Here is a 24,301-nt window from a genome sequence, read left to right as displayed (position 1 = left end):
TTCAAGAAAACAAAAACAAAAAAACTTGCTTCATTCTGGTTTAATTTAGAGGATAGTTGTGACGGGTTTGTGTTGCATTTGTCACGTGTTATTGATTGTCAGTAGATTTTTTACTTGTCTGCCAACTGTTGCTTACTGCTTTTTTGATTTTTTTTTTAACAGTAAACACATACATTTGCTGTCTGTGTTGAGTCCTTAGAGTCTATTGATAATATAGAACAGACTGCATCAGGTTTTATTTTACTGATACCCCCCCCCCAGAAAACACCCAGCAAACATAGAACAATATCACCACCTAGTGGCATAAATGCAGTCTGTAATGAACTGCCTATAAAACCTATGAGGACCAGTTTCCAAACCAGTGACATAACTGTAGTACGATATAAATACAATATATATGGGTATATATATATATATATATATATATATATATATATATATATATATATACCTTGTTATTTGTAATGACAATTGTAGATAGGAAGAATTTCACAATGACCATAACAGCTATGTTTAAAATGACTTTGCATATCTTACTATATCTTCAGATGTTTTTCAGTCATGTCGTTACACATATCTCTGTCAATGTGCCTGGTCAACGTTGAATTATTGTAACCCGTGAAACTCAAAATTGTCTTCCAAATAATCATAATTATGAGATGCTCTGTCATAATAGTGAGATACTGTTTCCAAATGTTGACTTTGAATCTCATAATAATGAGATGGCCATAATTATGAGATTTTTTTTATCTTTATTATATGAGATGCTGTTATTCAAGTCTTTCACTTCTGACTCCAGTGTAAGTATGGAAACCTGTTTGTGCCACACCGTAAAGTCAACATATATATTAAGTCATAGTTAAGAAGTAGTAAGTCATAATTGTAAGATGGTACATCTCATTACTATGAGATACTAAGTCATGCTATGTCTCATAATAACGTACCATCTCATAATTATGACTTACTATTTCTTAACTATGACTTAATATATATTTTGACTTTAAGTGACGCAAACAGGCTTCCATAGTCGAAAGTGAAAGTGTCATTACACGAGAAACGCAGTGAACACGCAGTTTTACTTCATTGTGTTGCTGTGTTATGTTATTATTAATATTATTATTACACAGGTCCTGAAGTGAAGACACGATGGCGTCAGATTCAAACAAGTTCACTGTGAAGTTTTTCACCTTCCTGTTGTTTACTTCCCAGGTGTCACTGTAAGTACAGTTTAACCTTTTTACTGACAGGAAGTGTCGATGTTTACTGCGGTTGAAATTTTTAAATCTTTAAAAGAGTTAATATTGCTTTTATTGCTGCCTGGGGTTAACGCAGTGTTTGTCGAAGACAGATTTGTACGAGATTTGTATGTAGGTGTGGCTCAAATTTAATGTGTGTGTGTTTAGCTCCAGTAACAAAATTCATCACAACACTTGAGGCGAAAACTAGCACCGAAACAGACCGAGATAACTGCGTTTTAATGAAAACTGTATTATTAGATTAACAGCTATTACAGTTGTGACAATCACGAAGCCATTTCAAACAAAGCTCCGGTGTTTTGTCGGCGTTTCCCCCCTAAATTTAAACCAGTTTTCAACCGGTTGTGATGCGGGAAAATTCCCCATCCCGCCTGAAATGAACCCCGGAAACCCCCGAAGAAGAAGATGACCGCGGTCATTTACATTACATTACATTACATGTCATTTAGCAGACGCTTTTATCCAAAGCGACTTACAATGGGTAAGTACAATCAGCCAGGGATGGAGTCGAACTTGCGACCATGATGTCTTTCGCACACAGGATACTGGTCTTAACCACTGACCACCCCCCGGTAACCGTTCGCTGCTCTTGTAACAAACTAATGACACTTAAAAAACAAACACCAGCAAGTTACACGTTATTCGTTTAAATATATTTATATTTGAAACCATTCCCCCGGTGATTTCATCGCACCGTTGCTTCTGGAGGGTGGAAGTTTTTGATCGTCGTTGCCTCTAGCGGCCAACAAACCGATTCAAATGTGGTCCAGAAACAACGGCGTATATCTCAAACTTGCGGCCAGTGGGCCCCACGCGGGCCCCCAATTGATTCCATGCGGCCTATTGTGAACTTTCCAAAACAAAAAGTAATACTTTTATTTTGAATTTCTGTAAAATATTATACTGTATTTGTGATATCATTAAGTATTCTGATATCTCCAACTGAACAGTTGTTTTTTTCCCCAAAAAAGTTGGCCTTCTTTTTGCATTTACCCAGCCCCCTCCTGACCAGACTAGACGTTCAGTGGCCCCAAGCTAATTTGCGTTTGAGGCCCCTGATCTAAACAGGTATTTTCCAGGTATTTGTACAGTACTGAAGTTGTTTTGCCATTGTCATGTACCAATGGAGTTTTAGCCTCAGGGGGGCAGCAAATATTCAAGATTCACCCTGATGGCACTGCTAAAAGCCATGGTTAAAACAGGTGGTTAAAGTGGAATAAAATAAAAATTCATTAATAGCACCACAAACAAACACGTTACTGGCCGATGTGTTTACAAAACACGTGTATCATATGATATCTCTAATGGAGCATAATAACCTTCTTTTATTACTGTTGTTTAATCACATTCATCCTCCACAGGAAATAGGATTTGTTGGGTATCCTTTTTCCCATACCGGGAGTTGAACGCAGACCACCTGGGTGAAAACCAGGAACCCTAACCGCTAGACCATATGGGAGGCTGGTGTGGAATTTGCTTTAAAAAGAGAAACTCCACACCAGCCAACTTTTTTGGGGAAAAAAACTGTTCAGTTGGAGATATCAGAATATTACATAATGATATCACAAGTACAGTATAATATTTTACAGAATTGCATTCAACACCAACAATATTGATATATTGAAAATGTGATTCAAATAAAACAAAGACGGGCCGTTAAAGCACACCATAAATAGGAAAAAAAAAAAGAGTCTACAATCTAGGATAAGAATCTAAAATCTTTAAATCAAATCAACCTTTAAAAAATAAGTGACCAAGAAACAACATAGCAAGAAACAAATCATTAAGTTAAGATGCAAAAGCTAAACACTATCTTACCAAGCTAAGAGTTGATCATGTCACAATGAAATATTATCGCAACAATTACCGTGATAATTGTGAGTGGGGAAATTGTTATTATCTCGGTTACACTGTCTCATGTGAAAGATTTGAAATGGGCCACGAGGGGGAGCTTGTACCTTTCCCCAGTCATTAGACAGAAACATGTTTTCCTAACATTACAACATTTTCTAATATAGCACAAATGTTTGTATCTCTGCACATATTATCAAATTTTTATGGATACAATGAAATTAAGGCAGATTATGACCAGAAGGCTCCACCACATGAGTAAATAGGAAATTTGTGATCGGAAATTTTCAAATAGTCTCATGTCCAGCGTCAACAAACAACCACTGGCTATTATACTCATTTTATTTGTGTGGGTTTCTTTAAATATCACCAGGGCATATTCCTCACGCTCACTCCTAACTGACGGAAAAGTCACTCAGCATGCAGTTAAAGGATTATTCCGCAACAGAAGGCAGATGTGTCCAGATGGCACCTACGACTATGAAGGGAGGACTTGTTGTTTGTGTGGTGCCGGTGAGTGTCCAGAGGAAATTATTAAAAACTGTACAGTAAAAAAAAAAATACTGCACATATTTTATTTATTATTTTATATTTTATTAGGCCTTCGTCTGGAAAGCCACTGCTCTGTGAAACCGAGTGATGGTCAGTGTGAGCTCTGTGATCCAGGGACGTACAGCAGTGATCCTAACTCCCAGATGTTTTGTGAGCCCTGTACATCCTGTGAACATCCCAACGGTAAACACACACACACACACACTGTCACATTTTGATCCCATTTTTTTTTTATGGAAGCCTACTATTTTTCGTGCTGTTAGTGTCAAAATTAGTTAGCATAATAGACAGTAACTGTTCGTATGTTGTATGTTCACTGTGTATAAATGAAGGAGCGAGTATCTTGGTGGTATGAGGCTATACTGTACGTCATAATGCAAAAGAAAAACTTTTTTTAATTGTATTTTTTTAATTTCAGCAAACCTAGAGGTGGTGGAACCCTGTACCAGTGCCAGGAACACTAAATGTGGATGTAAGAAAGGTCACTATTGCGACACAGAAACGTGCACACTCTGTCATCCTTGTCAAGAGTAAGTTCTCCTCATTAAAGCTCTCAGCCCGCTTCATGGCAATTTTCAAAATTAGGCATTGGGCTTCAGAAGAGTGGGTTTACTTTGTTAAGGTATTGTCTGTAAACTTTAAGATGTCTGGCTTCTATAGCCATGTCACCGGTTTATCTATCGTTTTTTTTAAACAAATGACAAAGATGTTTACTTTTGTCCGTCACTCATTCTCGATCCTCTCCTGTTTTGAAGATGTGGCACCGAGGGCGTCAAAGTGGCCTGCACCGGCACCAACAATACAATCTGTAATGACATAGCCCAAGGTATATGGTGTACTTACAGGACAGATATATCATAATTTAGCAACGTAATGATAATAACAACAACGTAATCTCATGTTTGTGTTTCAGGGGGAAATGATGCCATCATCGGTGGTGTAATTGCCCTAATTTTTCTTCTGATACTCGCTGGACTGTTGTCCTTTTACTTTTGTAGGAGGCGAAGGAGAAGGTTCAGTGAGTATCTTGTCTCCAGTTCAATCCGTTTTTTCAAGCAAATCCAGATTGTATCTATCTGGATTTCTGGACAGCGCAACTTGAACAACAACAACGACGTAGATCTTAAGAGACGGAAGTTAATTGGAGGCGTGTTAAACGATCGACAAAGTGGAAGTTTAAAAATCAGAACAAAGTTTGCGCCGCGGCTCCTCACAACCATTTGGGACAGAAACAGGCACAGATTTCTGTCGTTCCATTTTGTTTATTTTGTTTAGACTACTTGTTTTTCTGGGGACGTGGCCTGTAACTATAGAAATCCAATTTTTACACATGCAGACCACATTTGATTACTTATAGATCAGATTCTGATCGGATGTGCTTACAAATCCGATTTGGGCTGCTGTCTTAACAAGGGCCTACGTTACTTAGCAACAACACATGTAATACAGCAGCATGTGACCAGCAGAAGACACTAGAAGATCATGAACTCCTATTTCAAAGATTTGGACAGTGCAAAATATTGCGTTTCATAAACCGAACTATTTTAAACACAATATTGTCGTTTATCGGATCATAGCATCGGAAAATTGCTCTTTAATTTGCTTGAATTTGACCTTGGTAAAGGTCTATGAACCCTGAATATGAAGACGTTTTAGTTTATGCTTTTTTATTTAGCCAATTTTGTGGCAAATTCCTTCCAACGATGCAAAAAAGCACTTAATGTTCAACTGGAGGATGATGTGACTAGAAATGTATTTTATTGACAGTGTTTTATCGAAACGGAATTTCTTGTGATACAGATGAAATGCCTGTTTTCTGTCATGCTTTGTTGTATCTGGGCACAACTTTGAAACACTTCACATTCAAAATATGTGTTTTTGAATAGTTGGTGTGTCTTTGTTCCTCTTCAACTTGTCTCATAAGGTCCAAGTCAAGAGTCTGCAGCTCAAACGAACGGCACTGCGACCGAGATGGTGAGTAATTCCAACTCTCAGTGTGATGACTGCTGTCCCTCTTTGTCCTGTCCAGTTCTAACATGTTCTTTAGCAACGGAGACAAACTAATGTACGATAAACTTTTTAAACCTGTTTCTCCTCTTATAATATCAAAGCTGCCCCTTTCTGTAGGACGTACAGGTTAGTCGACTGAAACTAAAAGACTTCCTTGTTATTTTATTCTCATCTGTGTCGGTGCTGTTGTCGTGTGACGTGTATAGTATACATAGCATATAGTATATGTAAAGATAGTGTAATCAAGTTTGTGATTTTATCACAGTGAAGTTGAAAATACTGTGTTCACATTCACTCTTCTTTGTTTCAGGTGTTGCTGCCTGTTAAGGGTAAGAAAAACTCACAAGCGCTTGTTTTAGTTAGTGTCAGACATTTAAGTGTTATTTTACAATTTTTAGAGATTCAGCAAAATCTCTTAAAATCACCACTTAAAACCCCTTTCAATTGCCTCAATTTATTTTGATATTTGATGTAGTAATATCCATGTAGTAGTAGTAGTGTTAATATTGGTAGTAGTGTTTACCATTTTTAATACTCTTTCACTTCAGTTTCAGATCTCCATCGTCACCTGCATGACGTTGCAGGCATTTTGGGATGGAAGGACATGAACGAGGTAGCAATACGTACAGAGATTCCAAAAACCGTTATTGAGAATTGCCAATTGAATCACCCGGGCAACGCTGGGGATCAAACAGTGGAGCTGCTGGATATATTTTGTGAGAAACACGGCCGGACCGCCGCGTCGACTCTGATCGACGCGTTGCAAAAAAGTGGTAAAAAGGACAAAGAGGAGAAAGTGACTGAGCTTCTGCGCCGTGATGACAACGCTGCCTAGTTGAATATCTGACACGTGTCTGTTGTGTGAGCACTATTAGAATATTTGCATTTCTGTCTGCCTACCTGTTGAGATGTTTACATGAAAGTTTCTAGCTGTTAGGCTGTAAAGTCCCAGTCGACTGGTCAATTTATGAGTCGTTCTGGCTCCACTCAAATTCTGATTGGTCGACTTTTGCCGTGTCAATTTCATACAGTCTATGGTTAATTTGATTTCATCAGGAGGAAAGTACCTTGTTTTCAGTATTTTGGATTAGCCCAATCCACTAAAGAAAGATTAAAGAACGCCCGGTGGGTTTATTTAATTTTGAGCTCTTATTTTAGGCTACAGTCCGTCCTTCTCTAACATCCATGTCAAAGACATCAGCAGTGTGGCAGCATTTTACAAAATTTTACAGAATTTGTGCTCCTCTTGCGATAGACATACATGAATGCTCCGAAAGAGCTCAAAATTGACCCTGTGGCGCGGATGCCGTGGCATGAAGCAAAAATGTGCGTTTGTGGTGTGACCGCAGCAGTGTCAGGGTGAGGGTTAAGATAGGAGGTAGCCACACTTTGCACGAGTTTAGAACAAATCGAGTTTCCAGTATTGATTTTGTAGTGACGTCAGGGAGTGGCCTCTCATCAATGATTGGGGAACACAGAGAAATGGATGCTTCGGCACCTGCTACATTTCAACAAATATAGTGACGTCACTTTTTTTGTCATTATTTCTTGGACAACAATGTATAAATCCCCTGACTTCTGTGAAAGCAACAATTGTGGACAAAAAGAATGTAGAAATATTAATATTATTATTATTATTATAAATATTAAAACGTGTGTAAAGGACCATCAGCATGTTTATGTGTCAAGTTAGCAACTGTTGTGTTGTATCTGTGTTTTTTGTGTGGAAAAGTGCATCTAAAAACACACAAATATAGAGTTTAAAAATAAACTTCTGGTTAAGCTGGAAATAAGTTTGATGATGTCAAATAAACATGTCACAGAAAAATGTCCCACAATGTGTATTTTCGTAGTTTTTTTCACAGTTTGCAGCAACTTTGATCATTATCATACAGTATGTATCCGTGAAATCACGAGCTGAGGCAAGTAAACATTTTTAAAAGATATTACAAATATACTACAAAATATAACATTGTAAAAATACTAAGAATAAAAACAATGTAGATTAAACGCTCTAATGTCACAGCAAATAAAGTATTGACAGTTCCTTCCTGTTTCTGTGTTACTCCCATCATGCCTCTGGCTGTTCATGAACGCGCCGAGGAGACCTCACATAGCCGCGCTTTGGTGTGCTCGTACACAGCTGTGATGTCACTCTGGGAAATAAGACTTTTCTGGGCTTTTTATGGCCTTTAGGGAGGTTTTACAAATATGAAAGTCCATGAACTAAAAGTATAGAATATCAAGATCTATAAATGTCCATGTCTCGAGGTGTCCTGTGAACAGTTTTACAGGCGTCTCTTTTACTATTGTAGTCAATGGGGAAAATTGCTTTTTAGGCCGCGTGAGTATTTTTGTTGCAGTACCACGAGTGGCCACTGGGAAAAAAACATTTTCTTCAAGTCAGAGGGGGGCGGAGCTCTGTGCAGTTCTTTCATCCGTACTTCCCTAGTTGTTAGCATGAGTTTGGTGACGACGATGATGAAGTCGCTTCAGTTGTAGAAAACCCGCCACCTGAAGATGAACAGCATGAGCTCAGCCCACAGATGAAGGTAATGTTCAGCCTCATTAATGCTATTTTTACACCGTTTTAACAGAATGTACTTCTCATATTCACGCTTTCACCGGCGGAGACACAAGTTCTAGCTTAGTACTCCTCAGTTAACTCATCAGTTAACTTACGTTACGTAATTCGGCTGTTATTTATATACTCGGCAACACTTAAGTGACATTTATTTTGCGTTAAATCCTCTCAGAGCATCCTGGTGTAGTTACTAGTAGAGCTGCTGGAACAGCGCCATCACATTTCCGTGTGTTGCACCATGTTGTTGCGGAGGAAACTACACTTTTACACCTTCACACAGTGAAGTCACGGACTGTTGCTGCTGCTGCTGCTCATTTATTCCGTTACACCCAGTGACTGTGTGAAGTCAACGCAAACCTTTCGTTATAGCTTCTTATACAGAGAAATGTTTACATCATGTAGTAAAGAAAACGTCATGTTTTGCTTTACTTTTTTAGCAAAATCAGACTGGCTACGTGACCATAAATGATGCTGGAAATTGCACGTAAAATCAAAAATATACTGCAATAGTATACATGCTGAAGAGGATTAGGGCCACGTGTAAAGACAGTTGGAAAAAAGTCAGAATTCTGTGTTTTCTAGAATTCTGACTTGTCTTCCAGACTTTTGACTTTTATTGTCCTCTAGAATTCTGACCTTCTTTATTTTTAATTAAAAAAATTAATTTCATTTGGCCCTAATCTTCTACTGTATACACAAGACTATAAAGAGCCGATAATCCAGGGGTTTGTAACCTGTGGCTCCCGAGCAACACGCAGCTCTTTTTTCTCTCTGCAGTGGCTCCATATGTAGCTAAAAACAAAACAAATGCGATATTGGTAAGAAGTAATGTGTGCATTAGTGACGGGACAATATCGGATATTATCGCTCATTGTGATTAACAATAAGTGAGTCGTGGTGAATTTCTGTCATCGTGATAATCTTAAAATGGAGTTACGGTCAAATACAAGTTACTCGGGTATTGATATTGGTTGAAAATGGAGATAGGAGAAGAATACATAAAAATAATGTAATTATTGTCACTTTTAAAGCTACCGGAGACTTCCTCTATGTGGTTGAGCAGTTTTAAACCCTGCAGCTGTTTTTATTTTAATCTTTATTTGGGGGGGGGGGGGGCTACAGTGATTATAGTTTGTTGAATGTAGCCTTCGTGTTCATGTAAAAACACAGTTCAGGGAACGACGTCACATCACATTTTTCTCTTCTGTGGCCTGAAAGTTTGTTTGGGTGGACCGAGCATTTGTAAGTGTTGGAAAAAATCCCAGTGAGTAAGTCATGGGAATTTTCCCCCGGGCTTGTTAGCCTCAAATACTCCTGCTCTGCTCTTACTGCTGTCATTTTAAAGCCCATCTCATGACCGACATTATATTGCATGTGAACTTCCCGTTCATTTGCCAGAGGAACTCCCATTTTAAACACATTCTATATTTATGTATATTTAAAGTGACAGAATAAGTCTTGGCTGAATTTCAATGTCCCCTCCCAACTCTGAGAATTCAAGCCCCGAAAACCTCACACTCTACATGAGGGTGGATCACAGCAAGAGCTAGAAATGTTATTTATTTAAGATATAAAAGAAGGTACATAGCACAATATAAAGAAACAACATATATATATATATATATATATATATATATATATAGATAAAACTAGAACAGTGTAGGGCTGCAACTAACAGTTATTATGTTGATTTTCAGTGTTTCCCAAACCTTAAAAAAGGTCCACAAACCAAAGTTTTTCAAGTTATATGGAGCAAAAGGAAAAACCAGAAAATATTCACATTTAAGATGCTGAAAAAACCCTCATAATTATTCATCAATGATCAAAATAGCTTTATTCGAATTTTACCTTTTACATTTTAACTTTCTGGATGAAGGGTTATTTTACGAACATTATAATCTTGAATGACACTTTTTTGTCATCATAAAAATTGTATACAAATAAAATATAGAAAATACCTTTTTAAGCCAAATAAAACCAGAAACCAGCACATTCTTGCATGGCTGTGATTAAAGCTAGAACATATTCTATTTATATTTAGAATGGTTTCAAAAAAGAATTCTGTGAATTTAGTTTCTTGAATATGAATATATTCTGATTTCTTTGCTCTTCTTTGACATTTCACTAAATATGTTTTGCTTTAAGGACAAACAGCACATACCAATTGATATTTTTCATAAGTTCCTGACATTTTATGGCCTATACCACTAATCAATCAAGACATTAATCAACAGATTAGCTCGGTGAAGGTGGGTCTGTACCTCACAGAACATTTCAAAAGTGTGCTTTCAATCCTGCTCAGAGCGAGAACAAGAGCATTGGTAAAGACTTTATGTAATTTCCTCTTCGTTACCATATGTTGCATTGACGGTTATCTGACAACAAAACAGGAAATAAGATAATAAAGTCAGAGCGAGTGTTTTCTTACACTTTCAGGGTAAACAAACAGTCTTTATGACCTTTTTCCAGAAAAGGGTGATTTTTACAGACGTAACTATTAACAGGCACAGTGAGGAGAGAAGGGCGATGTTCTTCTAAAGAACTCAGTTTTCCTTCCTGTGATACTCAGCTCCCTGCCTCTATATTTAGTGCTTCCCCTTGATGGGTGGAGTACTTTATGAGTGATTTCGATGTATTTCATTCAGCACAACTAACGATTTTCATAATCGATTAATTTGTCAATTATTTTCTCCATGAGTCAAGTAATTGTTTTGTCCTTTGTCATTTTTGAGGGGGGGTTAATGTGCATAAAAACTCTTGAAAGTTTGCATCGGCCAGACCTGTGTGTTGCTCAAGGGCTCAATAGCGCCCCCTAAGATGAAAACAGAGGCAAAATTGAGTTCCACCAATTTCCCGAAACTTAGTGGGAAGATGTTATAGATCAAGATGAACAAAAAAGTTTTGCCATTTTGAATTTTAGTGTCCACTTTCGGCAATTTGCACCCTAGGTAAGTCAGCGGACTCGTCCAAGCGTGTTTGTTGTACCGACATTAAAAAACATGCAAATTTGTACTAGTTTTTGTTTTGTTTTGTTTCAGGATCTGAGCTGCTACCTGGATGTCTGCAAGGTTCTCAAATGATGAATATCAGAAACTAGCCAAAAATGCAGGGGGCCATTGCGAGAGTGTGCGTGGTGGTGGCCGCTGCCATTCTGAACCATCCGTTGCTCTTTCCTCAAGAGAACAACACGCTCCAGGAGCAGGATGAGGAACTGATGGCTCGCATGCGGGAGCATGAGGAAAGGCTGTCAGTGGAGCAGGCCAAGCTGGAAAGAGAGCTTTCACAGCAGGAGGAGAGCAGCTCGGAGGGCAGTTCGGAAGAAGGTTATGGCTGGTACTTTTGGAGCATCGTGTCGTTCATTGTCTTCTTCACCATCGAGATGTGCAGGGTGGATCTCGCAGATGCAGAAATCCGGCCATCTGAGGACGAGGACTTGTTCTCAGAGAGTGGACCCGTCAGCCAGAGGACAATGGTACTAGATAAAGACATCCTGAGCAACTTCTGTGACAAATGCACCTACATGTCAGCCCACGAAAACTGGAGGGTAAGGGAGTTTGTTGAGGGTTTTGCTGACGACTTACTGGAGTCGCTCAGGGGTGTTTGCGACAAGGAGGCAGACATGGAAGTCGGGGACTTTGTCGGGATTGGAAGCATGTTCGAGTCCTGGAAGGTTTGCAAGCCGCTAATGTGTGACCTCATTGTGCCTTTCTTGCCTCCACATTCGTACTCTTTCCAGTTCCGTCTGTGGTGCAGCCCCAGCAGTGACATTCCCCCAGACATGCAGGGCTGTGGTAAGATAAAGGTAACTAGGCTTGGGGAGAGCGAGGGCGGCTGCGTGTGTGGCTCTGCTAACCTTGGAGAGGACTTGATCTGCCTGTTGCATGGCAAGAACGAAGTCGTTACAGTGGTCCACAGTCCTGACGAGCTGCTGTGCTCCAGAGAAACGCGGTTCTTGAGTAAAGATCAAGTCATGAAGTGGTTCCAGATCTCAGTGACCAAAGCGTGGGCACGCATCTCTCACAAATACGACTTTGAGGTCAACTTCCGCAACTTGGACACTGCCGGTGCTCTGAAGATCCGATTCCGCTCGGGGAGAGTTGTCACACTGAACATCATACCAGTGGTACAGCTGGAGGACACGGACGCTTATTTTGTCTCGCACTTCTCGTCAGATTGTCACAGTCGTCCAGATCCGTACTGGCCCGTTTCATTTGCCGTGTATGAGAGGAATTTGCTCAAACATTTCTCGAAACGTCTACCGCAAAACTCCTGTCACCTAAACTGCCTTCAGATTCTTACTTTCCTGCACAGGAAGCAGACGGGACTCACGGGAAAGTGCGCCCTCACTAACTACCACCTAAAGACTGCTCTGTTGCACCTGTTGCTGAGTAAAAGACCCTTCCTGTGGGGAGCGGAGAATGTGGAGCACAGGTTTCGCGATGTGCTCGGCTTTTTGCAGAAGAGCCTGCTGGAGAAGAGACTTCACCATGTTCTGATTGGAAACAGGAAAGTGCCAGAGGAAGTCCGGGTTCCCGAGATGATCCGGAACGCGGAGCCCATCAATTTGTTCAGGCCTCTGGTGCTGCAGACGGAGCATCATGCAGAAACAGTCAGGCATTTTCAGGAGATGTTGAGAAACGCACCTGTGCTTATGCAAGAGTACATACCTCACTTATCAAATGGAGGTTTACACCACAGCCTAGATTAACATTTGTGAGTCCGAGTTAAGCCTGATTTATACTTTTCAGTGTCATGAGCAACAGAAGATAGATTTTGACACGCTGTGTGTGTGTGTGTGTGTGTGTGTGTGTGTGTGTGTGTGTAATCATCTTCAGTAATTTGCTATAGACGAGTTAATTCTAAAGCTTTTGTGAGGTGAAACCGTCGTCACGTCTACATTTAGACGTTTGATTTACTGTTGGACCAAAACATCTTCTCTCTGTTGCTCTCTTTATCATTTCAAGCGCAGCACTGACCTACTTTGCTTCTTACACTCCGTCTGCCCACTCCAGTGAAAGTAAATTCCAAAAGTCTTCCTTTTAAAATAATAGGATACAACTTGACATCAAATACAGCGACTTTCAAAACAAGGAAAAAGTAGCACAGATATTCTGCAGATGTAAATAAACTAGATGAATACTTTATTCATCCCATTGGGGTAAGTCCAGTATCCTTTAGCTCACAGGAAAGATATTCTAAACTTTAGAAGTAGAAGGTCTTTAAATAAGTAATCTGCTCCCGTATTTCATAAGATTCGTTATGGGATATGGGAATTTAGGATTATTATCATAAATCTATTGAATTTCAGGAAGTATTTGTTTTCCCAAACATGTCTTGTTTTCTTCTCAAACCAAAAATATTCACTTTTAAGAAGCTGAAATCACAGATTTCTTTCTCGATTTTACCTTAAAAAAATACTCCAATCAAGTTATTGATAGTGATTGATTCACCTCTTAGTTTTTAAGTAAATTTTCCAGACATTGTTTTATACTGTTGCAAAACTAATGGCAGCTACTAAATAACATTATTTTTTTTATTGATCAGAGCAAGAAACTCAAAACATTTTTATCTGTTACATTTGAAAACATGATGTTGTTCTGTGTTTATTGTATAACACAAATGAAGATTTCACATTCACAATCAGGTTGATTCATTTATTAGAAAAAAAGTGCCATATTTTGAAATTTGGTCATTAGAAACATGTACTAAACAAGTATTCAATTATTGCACCCCACTTCCAAAAACAGTTATAAATGGAGAAAAAACAGAGGTATAAATGGACACTTATAAGGGTTTCTGTCAGTTTCATCTACAGGCCGTAGTCATAGTCAGGTTTCCCCTCGTGGTAGCTCTTGTAAAAGTTTTTGTAGGTGTCCACATCGAATGTGGTTTCTTTGACAGTCGGGTCTTCAGACATGTGCTGCATCCATTTCTTCAGTGCAGGTGTGTGATCAAGGCAGCTGGAGAGACAAAAGGAGTCAAGTCATTCCTAAACATTTTTTACTTAAGATGTGTATGGTTAAAATAACAAGCATAATATGAAGTTGTTATTCATCTATCAAACATATCTCTTGGTTTTCCCTCTTCAAAATAGTATTAGATGTGGTGTTTCACATGAAGTGTTTCATTATGCACAAATTGTCGGGATTTATACACAGCAAACGACAAAGTGGGTCCTTTTTATACAAAATTTGGGAAACACTGCTGTTATTTAAATGCTTATAATTTGTATATTTTGTACTTTCGCTGTTTTTTTATAATGTTTCCATTGATAAAATTTATTTATTTTAAACGTCTCCTGAGCTCCATGGGTCTTTTAGCCATTACTTACTATTGTATCTCAGCGACGGCCATTCTCTCCATGAACGGATACATCATGTAGTCGATCATCGTGATGGAGTTGCCACCGAAGAACTTTGTCTTCTTGTCAACCAGGTCCTGAAAAACATGTATTAAGTTGTAGTCACTGATGGAGGAGACTTCACTCGTTTTTAAAAACCCTCCAAAACAATAATTGTGCTCATTCCTCAGGATAACAAGCTACAAAAGCACTTGCCTGGTCAAACTTGGCTAACTTCTCTTTCAGTTCAGCTTCCAGTCCTGAGACGTCCTCACCTTTTCTCCTCCCCATTGGGATAGTGTATAAGTACGGCACCACCTACACGACACAGTCACATAAATGTGATTATTTAGCAATGGTAATTGTATATAAATGTGAGATTTCCACACAGGTTTTTTTTTACCTTGGAAAAATGCTCCAGCATCATTTTCTGCTGAGCTTTTTCATATGGAGAGGAAGGAAGCAGCTTCTTCCCTGGGTAAACTTCATCCAGGTAGTCACAGGTGATGGGAGACTCGTATATCACTTCACCAGCAGAGGTCTCCAGTGTTGGCACGAGGCCGAGAGGATTCTTGGCAAGGAACCACTCAGGTTTGTCCTTCAGGTTGATGTTGATGGTTTCATGTCTGGGGGGGAAAAGAGGTTTGTTTATTTTTGTTTAGGTATGTTTATTTTAATGGTTTAAAAGTTGTTATTTAAATGAGAGGCACAAGAGAAATGTTTACTTGATCCCTTTGGCGTTCAGCACCAATCTGGTTCTCTGGGCAAATGGGCAGAATCTCATGCTGTAAATCCTGATGGAGTCTTTCAGAACTGGGCCAGGTGCAGCACTTCCTGAGAAGAAAGAAGCCAAAAAAAAAATCACAATTATAACCTTAATGCCTTTTATTCTGGCCCCTGTTTTGGTCTATAACCAGTTCACAGTGTCACTGGTGCCTCCATCTGGCCATGACATGAAGCACATCCTGTGTGCAGAATGATATGTAAACACTGCTATAATGAGAAACGCAGAGTCGATGTTAACCAAAACCTTCTCGTTTTCAGATGCATTAAGTGGACAAATGTTTTAACACAGGATTATTTTATCGATAGTACAATTTAATAGTACTATTATCATCTAGACTTGTTTAAAATGTTTATGCTACCTTAAATATCTGCATGTATGGGATTAATTTATTTAAACATAAGTTGTTTAAGAACTAAAACCAGTGCAAATAAAACACAATATATACTGCTTTTGGGGAGCCTTTAACTCAGGTCTCGGTCTTATGGTGAGAAATATGACAATATTTTAGCGCATCCTTATTTTCTTTCTCTGATAACAAACCACAGTCATTTTATCACTAAACATAATGTATTTCGTGTACATGGCGCCTTTTAAACCCTGAACTTGCCTATAAATTTGATAGCACTTACAGATTTGACATAATTTCAGTGGAAATCACAGCCCTTTACTGTGCAGTTAACCGTTCACCCGTCTCTGTTTTAACTTTAATTTCAGGCTCCAGCTTGCTGAGTCATCGTCTTACCTTTAGCGAAAACCTTTTCAGTGGCCATGATGCTGTTGTTGCTGCTGGTGCTGCTGGTTCAGGTAAGAGGGGGTTAAGGAATTGGAAAACAGTGATACTCTGTAACTGTTGTACGTTATTTACTGCACAACTAAAAGCTACTTTCAGGATGGGCGGGACTTGTTGTGGCCAATAGTGATCGTCCGCGAGACCGCAGTCGAAGGAGCGCGCACATATTCTTAAAGCTATATACACGTAGTTTACTTATGCATCCGTCAGGGTGACTAGGCAGTATTTCACCCAGCGTCACTGTAGACGTTTGATTCTCACCAAAATATCCAATACTTCACCTAATAGTTCTAGCTAGTTAACTATATGTATGTATGTATGTATGTATATGTATGTATATATATCCCTAGATGAACAGATAGATAGATGACTAGTGTGACTCAGCATTATTTCACCTAATGTTACTGTAGATGATGATTCTCACCAAAAATATTTAATAGCTCACACAATAAATCTAGCTAGTTAACTGTATGTATGTATCTAGCTAACTACCTAGAAAAGATAGATGACGAGTGTGACTCGGCATTATTTCATCCAATTTCTACATTTAGATGTGTGATTCTCAAAATATCTAATAGCTCACATGATAAATCTAGCTAGTTAACTACATAGATACTTTATTCACACAATTGGGGAAATATCAATACTTAGTATCTCACATGAAATTATTACATAAGAAGACCTAGCTAGCTTGCTAACTACCTAGATGAAAAGAAAGATGACAAGTGTGACTCAACATTATTTCATCTGACATCAGTCAGACTCATCTGTCACGGTCTACATTTTTGATACTTTAATGAAATATCAATATCCAATAGCTCACATGGAAATATCACATAAAAAGCTTGCTAACTAGATAGATGGATTTAAAAAAACAACAACAACCACACAACAACAACTAGATAACTAGATAAACAGGCGTAAGCTCTGCTGTAAGCTATATATATATATATATATATATATATATATATATATATATATATATATATATATATATATATATATATATAGACGTTTCACAAAAATGTCTAGATAGATAGATGACTCTTTCCGCCGTAAGCTAAATTAAATACATTGTGCAACTCTTAATGTTTTCTTTAGTGACACTTGTCAAAGGTTAAATCGGGTTTCATTTCTAACCTTTAGCACCAGCAGCTCTTTTAATGTAACTAAAATGACCACATTTATTTGTAATGAAACGTTATGAGAAAATGGCCTTCAGATATGTACATACATACAGTACATACAAAATTTTGTACCAAAAAGGTTAGCTCTAATTTTTCAAAGTCACTCAGTGGGACTATTCTGAAGGCTAAAAAAACATAAAACCTCCTTTGCATAACCAGGATAATAGTTTATTAGAACAGATCTGAATTTGCCTCCAGCAACAATAATCACATTGGTATTTTATAGATATGTTCTACCATTTTAACATTAAGACCTCTCGTACTGTGACAGTGTAAATGTCAAATTAATCTACTCCAATATTTGATTGATTCTTCTTGGGCTGCAATTTATTTTCATTATTGGTCTGTTGAATATTTTCTCAGTTTGTTATTTTACCAAACTGTCAAAAATATATATTTTTTAAACTTCCCAAATCTAAACAGGCTGACATCCTTTTTCTCTAATCAAAATAGCTGATTGATTTAATAGTCTGTCATTAATTGTTGCAGCCATAAATTATGTAACGGGTCATGACACCTTTCAACAAAGTTGAATAGAAATCAGCTCAGTGGTTTACTGAGTTTTTAATACGTAATGCAGCTGAATGACAGCTGAATAATTCATCTGTTACATTTCCCTTGTAGTGGTGTCAGGTATTGGTGGGAAATCATTATACTGTTCTGTGTCTATTGTAACATAAATGAAAAGTTCAGTTTCACAATCATTGTTGGGTTGATTCATTTATTAGAACAAGTGCCACGTTTTGAAACTGGTCATTGAAAACATCTGGAATTATTCAATTACCGTACATCATTTCCAAAAACATAAACATTTGTCAAATTATCCCTGAAATCAACATGTTTAATTAAAGCCTGATTACCACTAAATAAAAGTCATACATGAATAACTATAACCAAAAAACATAGATATAAATAGACAGTTTTGAGGGTTTCTGTCGGTTTCTTCTACAGGCCATAGTCAAAGTTGGGTTTCCCCTCGTGGTAGCTCTTGTAAAAGGTTTTGTAGGTGTCCACATCGTGCGTGGTTTCTTTGACACTCGGGTCTTCGGACATGTGCTCCATCCATTTCTTCAGTGCAGGTGTGTGATCAAGGCAGCTGAAGAGACAAAGGGAATAAAATCATCCACGTTACATGTTACATGTTACAGAAATGGCTTTAAAATGGTCATAGCGTTTCATTATGGACATGCTGTCAGGATTTATGCACAAATAGTCACAATTTGTGCACAAATTGCCACAATTCGTGCACAAATTGCCAGGATGTATGTACAGTCTCTGTGGCCATTACTCACTGTTGTAAGTCAAAGGCAGCCATCCTTGCCATAAATGGCCACATCATGTAGTCGATCATCGTGATGGAGTTGCCGCCAAAGAACTTTGTCTTCTTGTCAACCAGGTCCTAAAAAATACATATTATATTCTTCAGATTTGTTATGAAATGTTATGATTATTAATGTAAAAGAGTTTCATTTAATTTCTCTCATTTTTAAAACCCCTCCAAAAACTCATTCCTCAGGATGACAAGCTAGACAATTACATGAAGAACCAAAAGCACTTGCCTTGTCAAACTTAGCCAACTTTTCTTTCATTTCAGCTTCCAGTCCTGAGACGTCCTCGCCTTTTCTTCTCCCCATTGGGATGTTGAATATGTACGGTACCACCTGTAGGACACAGTGACATAAATGTGATTATTTAGCAATGGTAACTGTAAATGCAGAGATTTCCACACAGGTTTTTACCTTGGAAAAATGCTCCAGCCTCATTTTCTGCTGAGCTTTTCCATAGGGAGAGGAAGGAAGCAGCTGCTTCCCTGGGTAAACTTCATCCAGGTAGTCACAGGTGATGAGAGACTCACATATCACCTCACCAGCAGGGGTCTCCAGTGTTGGTACACTGCCGGAAGGATTCTTAGAAAAGTACCACTCAGGTTTGTCCTTCAGGTTAATGTTGATGGTTTCATGTCTGAAACAAAGACAATGGCAGGTTAGAAATCTCATGTTTATTTATGTACAAGTTATTGTATGGTTTTTAAACTAAGCACAACAGAGATGTTTACTTGATTCCTTTGGCGTGCAGGACCAATCTGGTTCTCTGGGCAAATGGGCAGAATCTCATGCTGTAAATCCTGATGGAGTCTTTAGGGACTGGACCAGGTGCAGCACATCCTGAAAAGAAGGAAGAAGAAAGCATGATTATAGGGGTAGCTAATGATTATTTTCATAATTGTGTACTTGTTTTTTTGATCTGTGTTTACAAAAAACCTGGAAATTACCAGTTTTAACAACATAAAATAAATCTCTTTGCGGGAATGTTGTTGAGCGACACAACATCGAAAAACACACTGCCAATCTGAGAAACACAGAGCGAGTCATGTGTGTGAACTTATTTAACAATGGCTTGAATTTAAAAGACATTTGCTTGTTTTTAAGTTTAACACTACACGTTTAAGTGGACACTAGTCCGAACAATATATAGAGTATATTTACCATTGCAGGGCTTAAAGGATTTAAAAAAAAAAAAGTACATTACATGAAGATTCCAAAGCTACAACATATAGAATACAGCATCTATATTTGGATATCAATATAAATTTACTGCCATCTACACTTTTTAAATAAGTCTCCTTAACTGAGGTCTCTGCATGTTTAATTTATGATTCTTTCTTATTCAGTTATTTAAAAACAAAACAAAAAAAACACCAGAGCATATAAAAGACAATTTATACTTATAAACATGACCAAATATGATATATTTCTTTCACGTAGAAGTTCTACGGTAGAACCTTTAGTGGGAAATGAGTTCGGTTGAGTTTCTGTTTCAGTTTCAGCTTTGGTAGCAGGCGGTTTGCTGAGTCATTTTCTTACCTTTAGTGAAAGCCTTCTCAGTTGCCATGTTGCTGCTGCAGCTTCAGGTGGTGGCTCACGTATAGTAAAACAAGTTAGAGAGACACAGGAGTGCTCTGTGTCTATTACATAACGTCAATCTGCCAGCTTAGTGGGTGGGGCTATGACTCAGCATTATTTACCACAAGTCAAATTATAACAAATAGTTGATGATACACTAGTCATTGTGACTTATTTTAGCCCTATCAACTTCTATACATCTACATTTACTAATATAGTTATCAATGTGAGCGTTATCCCCCCATGTCATGTTATTTACATCTACATGTGCTGATAATTATCAGTGTGACTCAGCATTATTTTAGCCCTAGTCAACTTTTATACATGTACATTTACCAATACAGTTATCAGTGTGACTCAGCATTATTTTAACGTACATAGACACACCTTTATAAAGCAATTTCAACCACCTGTATGTAGTAGCTCCACTTGCTAATCAACACATATGTCAGGTATTAAAGCTTGTTTCTGCTTCAGAATTATTTAATTTCATTCAAAATTGTTGTATTAGTACTATTAACAAGTTAAAATACTCGTAAGAGGCCAATATAACCACTGGAATGTAGTTTTTCACTTCCCTAAAGTAAGTTCAGTGCTTATCTTGTGAATAAAAGATTTTTTGTGCCTTTAATTTCATTAACGAGGATATTATTATGTCATTATATTGATGATATTGTAGCTCACTTGGTCCTTTTTACCTATTGAATAGTATGTAAAGGATTAATAAAACCTGTAAATGCAGCTTTTCACTTAGCAAAATGATGATTGTAGCTCTTGAAAATGATTATAGCTCCTGCCATGTGACTTGAAGATAGTTTCTCTCTCTGGGTGAGTGATATCAAAAAAAGTCCTTTATATTTATTGAAAGGGCAAATTCATCCACTAAAATGTAGTTTCTACTTACCAAACAGTGATTGCAGCTCTTGTTTTGTAAGTAAAAGTTTGTGTCTTCCTCATTTCACTAATGCCTCAGTCCTTTACCTATTGTAATGTTTTTAAATGTTTTTATTTCATCTATATGGGTTATATATGACGTATTTTAGCTCACTCGGTTCTTTTATTAGAAAATATAATGTTGAAAATATCAGAAAATGAGTGGGATTTTCACTTCCGGGACCATGCTGTTTTACTGGCGGAAGAAAAAGTAGGTCCTACAAACACGCAGGAACTAGCTCGTGTTCACGAAGTATAGTAACTTTCTACCGTCCTGAACGAAATACAAATATATCCCCACACTAGTTAAACGTGTTAATGTCGATTTATTAGCACCATTTCTTAAAGTTTAATCGTAGTAGATGTAGATGTTGTTGTATCAATCCGCCACATTACGCCGGTCCAGGTTGTCATGTTGCTATGGTTACGTAATACTTGCCATTGTTTTTTGGGGGAGCCTGAAACAGTTGAAATCCAGTGTGTGTGGTTCTAAAACAAACTCAAAATGGATGACAGTAGAAGTTTAAAAGTCAGGTAAGTAGCTTAACAAAACAGCACAATGTTTTTAATTACATTTGTGCCAACAGTAGCTTATTTTTGGCTTTGTGTGTGTGTTACTGCTTCTAGGTGGACGCAAGGTTTCACAAACCAGACTGTTGAGTTTGTGGACAATAGAACAGTTTGTTACGTGTGTGGGAATAATATCTGTTTCCTGAACCTGGAGACTAAAGGTCAGAGTGTGCTCCAGGGTCCTGGCAGGGGCGTTGGAGCTTTGACAGCTAATGGCAACACTGGGGTTTTTGCTTTTTCTGAGCAAAAACTATCACCCTCTATATTTGTGTACATTTTCCCTGAGCTTCTGTTGAAGAATGAGCTGAAAGGTAAAGTTTTTTTTTATTTTCATTACGCAAGATAAAGGCTGTTTGTGATAAGCATGGTGCGTTCAGGTGGATTGGGACACTTTAGCAGTAAAAGCACAGTTGTTACTGATTGACATTAACAATAGTTCTTTTCACGTCAAGATTTATACCTATGCCTATCCCACTGAGACCTGTCAAAGTGTCGTTGATGCAACAGCCAGTTTGACAAGTCATGAGAGGAAAATCACAGGTGTACATGATCAAATGAATGATGGCTGGATTCCATTCAGCTTCCTGATGTCACTCAGCTCACTGGCCTTAATGACTGTACTTAAACTGAACAGAGCCTGTGATTTTCCTGCTTAAACATGTCAAAATGTCACTTGATTCTTGTGCGATTTATCCACTCAACCAGCTGAGATCAATAGTTAATATTATTGTTTGTTTTTCTAGGAGGAGCGCAGCTGGACTACACCTCTCTGGCCTTAAGTGATGGTGGTCCTTATTTGGGCTGTTGTTCGTCTCTTCCAGACCACATCATAACAGTGTGGTGAGCCACCAAATGCGGTCCACTATACCTGACACTGTGTGGGCCACATGTGCACAGTATCCTTTTTTAAATATAGGTTCATTTAGGTTGATGCTGCTCTGATCTAACTGTTACTGTGTGATGCAGGAACTGGGAGACTGCTGAGCCAATTTGCTCACAACCACAAGCTGGGAAAGATGTTGTCTCTTTGGCGTTCAACCCCATGAACTGGCTCCAGCTCTGCGCTTTGTGCAAAACATCCGTCACTGTGTGGAACATCGAGAAGAGCGCAAGCTTTCATGTCCTTAAACCATGGTAAAGTAGACTTGGTTTAAGCATGAATCTAAAATATAAACTGATACACATCAACGTGATCATTGAAACTACCATACCTGCATTTATATGTGACGTTTAATTAGTTTTACTTGCTATTAGTACTTAAAAAACACATGTAATGTAAATCCTAGTTATGCAGACTATATATTGGATTAGATTAGATTAGATTAGAGTACTACAAACAATTGCAATCTATGCATCATTGCATGTTCAAAACAAAAACTTTTATTTTGAAATTCTGTGAAACATCGTCATGAATATTGTTATTGCTCGATATCATGATGGAATGTTGTAATATAATCTTAAAATATCAAGAACTAATTGAAAAATTATGAAAAAGGTGTTTATAAAATGTTTAAAAATACTAAAAAATATGGAAGAAAATTATGTATTGAACCAGATATTCATATCCTATTTGTTGTGTTCCAGTGTGATTGAGCTTCCTACAACTGATGGATCTGTTGCTGAGAAACACACATCCACTTCTTATACAGTCGGTGACCAATTGTCATATTTTGGTCCAGAGATGCCTCCATCAGCCATCGCAGGGCTCAAGGGCATCGAGGCAGAGAGCATTGCGGTATTGTATATCATATTTGTGGTGACGATGCTGCAATTTCTTTCTTTTTTTGTTTTCGCCTTGACAACAGTTTTGCACACAAACAAAGACAAAAATGTAAAGTATAACATCCTCTAACACACCGTCAGGCTGAACTCTTCACTAAAGCCAGACTGACTCCTACTGCCATTTGTTGGACAGCCACGTCTGAGCTCTGTGTGGGCTGTGAACAAGGATTCCTGCTCCTCGTTGACCCAGAGAGCCTCTCTGTCTCTGTCATCGTCAACCCCACAAGTAAACAAACACATGCTGTGGGATTCTTTCTTTTCTTTTTTTTTATATTCTCTGCAAATATATCTCCCATATATATATATATATATATATATATATATATATATATATATATTTATATGTATATGTATATATATGTATATATATATATATATATATATACAGTATATGAATTAGTTTTATTCAGAAATAGTCATCTGACTTGTATTTCATGTTTGTTCAGCTCCTGACGCCATCAGTGATCAGAGAGATTCCAGCTTCCGAGGTTTAACCCTTAACAAGAATGGGTTGATCGCTGTGGGGAAGGTATGAACCTGAGCACCTAATAACACTTCATGAGCTTCATGACAGCTGTTTTTCTGTTTTCCAAAAACATTTTTTCACAGGACATTGTCACAGCAGCAAAGACAGTAAAGATAAAGACCATAAATAATAAACATACATTTCCACATATGTCAAAGTACAATATCTAGAAAGATATTACCATTATGACTACAAAAAGTTAAAAAATAATGTACATTATAGACAGTGAG

The 24,301-nt window shown here is 37.9% G+C and overlaps 5 protein-coding genes across 6 annotated transcripts in view; 3 read left to right on the top strand and 2 right to left on the bottom strand.

Moving 5' to 3' along the window:
* The first annotated feature begins 1,049 nt into the window (after positions 1-1,049).
* On the top strand, positions 1,050-7,479 carry fas (Fas cell surface death receptor). The gene is made up of 9 exons (XM_058650794.1): positions 1,050-1,217; positions 3,481-3,620; positions 3,708-3,842; positions 4,078-4,189; positions 4,415-4,485; positions 4,573-4,677; positions 5,584-5,633; positions 5,980-5,998; positions 6,218-7,479. The coding sequence occupies exons 1-9, from the start codon at positions 1,147-1,149 to the stop codon at positions 6,502-6,504; spliced, it is 990 nt and encodes a 329-aa protein (XP_058506777.1). The 5' UTR covers positions 1,050-1,146; the 3' UTR covers positions 6,505-7,479.
* Positions 7,480-8,090: 611 nt separating this feature from the next.
* itprip (inositol 1,4,5-trisphosphate receptor interacting protein) lies at positions 8,091-13,042 on the top strand. Its single transcript, XM_058652248.1, has 2 exons — positions 8,091-8,221; positions 11,292-13,042. Exon 2 carries the CDS (start codon positions 11,357-11,359, stop codon positions 12,959-12,961), a length of 1,605 nt encoding a protein of 534 aa, XP_058508231.1. The 5' UTR covers positions 8,091-8,221; positions 11,292-11,356; the 3' UTR covers positions 12,962-13,042.
* An 851-nt stretch (positions 13,043-13,893) lies between these two features.
* On the bottom strand, positions 13,894-16,260 carry LOC131474408 (glutathione S-transferase omega-1-like). The gene is made up of 6 exons (XM_058652247.1): positions 16,123-16,260; positions 15,319-15,427; positions 14,997-15,219; positions 14,810-14,911; positions 14,585-14,691; positions 13,894-14,213 (listed from the first exon to the last, which is right to left on the bottom strand). The coding sequence occupies exons 1-6, from the start codon at positions 16,148-16,150 to the stop codon at positions 14,063-14,065; spliced, it is 720 nt and encodes a 239-aa protein (XP_058508230.1). The 5' UTR covers positions 16,151-16,260; the 3' UTR covers positions 13,894-14,062.
* Positions 16,261-18,067: 1,807 nt separating this feature from the next.
* On the bottom strand, positions 18,068-20,325 carry LOC131474293 (glutathione S-transferase omega-1-like). The gene is made up of 6 exons (XM_058652086.1): positions 20,222-20,325; positions 19,414-19,522; positions 19,097-19,319; positions 18,917-19,018; positions 18,650-18,756; positions 18,068-18,453 (listed from the first exon to the last, which is right to left on the bottom strand). Exons 1-6 carry the CDS (start codon positions 20,247-20,249, stop codon positions 18,303-18,305), a joined length of 720 nt encoding a protein of 239 aa, XP_058508069.1. The 5' UTR covers positions 20,250-20,325; the 3' UTR covers positions 18,068-18,302.
* The window catches only part of cfap43 (cilia and flagella associated protein 43), a 25,127-nt gene continuing 20,105 nt past the window's right edge, over positions 19,280-24,301 (top strand). The window contains exons 1-7 of one of the 2 annotated variants that reach the window (XM_058652085.1): positions 19,280-21,727; positions 21,821-22,074; positions 22,507-22,603; positions 22,730-22,897; positions 23,348-23,498; positions 23,627-23,771; positions 23,992-24,074. In XM_058652085.1, coding sequence (XP_058508068.1) covers positions 21,699-21,727; positions 21,821-22,074; positions 22,507-22,603; positions 22,730-22,897; positions 23,348-23,498; positions 23,627-23,771; positions 23,992-24,074 — 927 coding nt within the window. In that variant the 5' untranslated portion in view covers positions 19,280-21,698. Of the gene's footprint in view, positions 22,075-22,506; positions 22,604-22,729; positions 22,898-23,347; positions 23,499-23,626; positions 23,772-23,991; positions 24,075-24,301 lie in introns of both variants that reach the window. The other variant, XM_058652084.1, reaches the window with a different exon arrangement.

The sequence above is a fragment of the Solea solea genome, chromosome 15, assembly GCF_958295425.1.
Source record: "Solea solea chromosome 15, fSolSol10.1, whole genome shotgun sequence".
NCBI lineage: Eukaryota > Metazoa > Chordata > Actinopteri > Pleuronectiformes > Soleidae > Solea > Solea solea.
The sequence above is the reverse complement of the archived record's forward strand: the minus strand, read 5'-3'. Positions and strand labels throughout refer to the sequence as shown.

Coding starts and splice junctions, on each gene's coding strand:
- fas (XM_058650794.1), top strand. CDS start 1,147: ATGGCGTCAGATTCAAACAAGTTCACTGTGAAGTTTTTCACCTTCCTG. Junction 4,190..4,414: donor CTCTGTCATCCTTGTCAAGA/GTAAGTTCTCCT, acceptor CCTGTTTTGAAG/ATGTGGCACCGAGGGCGTCA. Junction 4,486..4,572: donor CTGTAATGACATAGCCCAAG/GTATATGGTGTA, acceptor TTTGTGTTTCAG/GGGGAAATGATGCCATCATC.
- itprip (XM_058652248.1), top strand. CDS start 11,357: ATGCAGGGGGCCATTGCGAGAGTGTGCGTGGTGGTGGCCGCTGCCATT.
- LOC131474408 (XM_058652247.1), bottom strand. CDS start 16,150: ATGGCCACTGAAAAGGTTTTCGCTAAAG. Junction 14,692..14,809: donor AGTTAGCCAAGTTTGACCAG/GCAAGTGCTTTT, acceptor CATGTTTTTCAG/GACCTGGTTGACAAGAAGAC. Junction 14,214..14,584: donor GCCGTCGCTGAGATACAATA/GTAAGTAATGGC, acceptor TTGTCTCTCCAG/CTGCCTTGATCACACACCTG.
- LOC131474293 (XM_058652086.1), bottom strand. CDS start 20,249: ATGGCAACTGAGAAGGCTTTCACTAAAG. Junction 19,320..19,413: donor CTGCACGCCAAAGGAATCAA/GTAAACATCTCT, acceptor TCTTTGTTTCAG/ACATGAAACCATCAACATTA. Junction 18,454..18,649: donor GCTGCCTTTGACTTACAACA/GTGAGTAATGGC, acceptor TTGTCTCTTCAG/CTGCCTTGATCACACACCTG.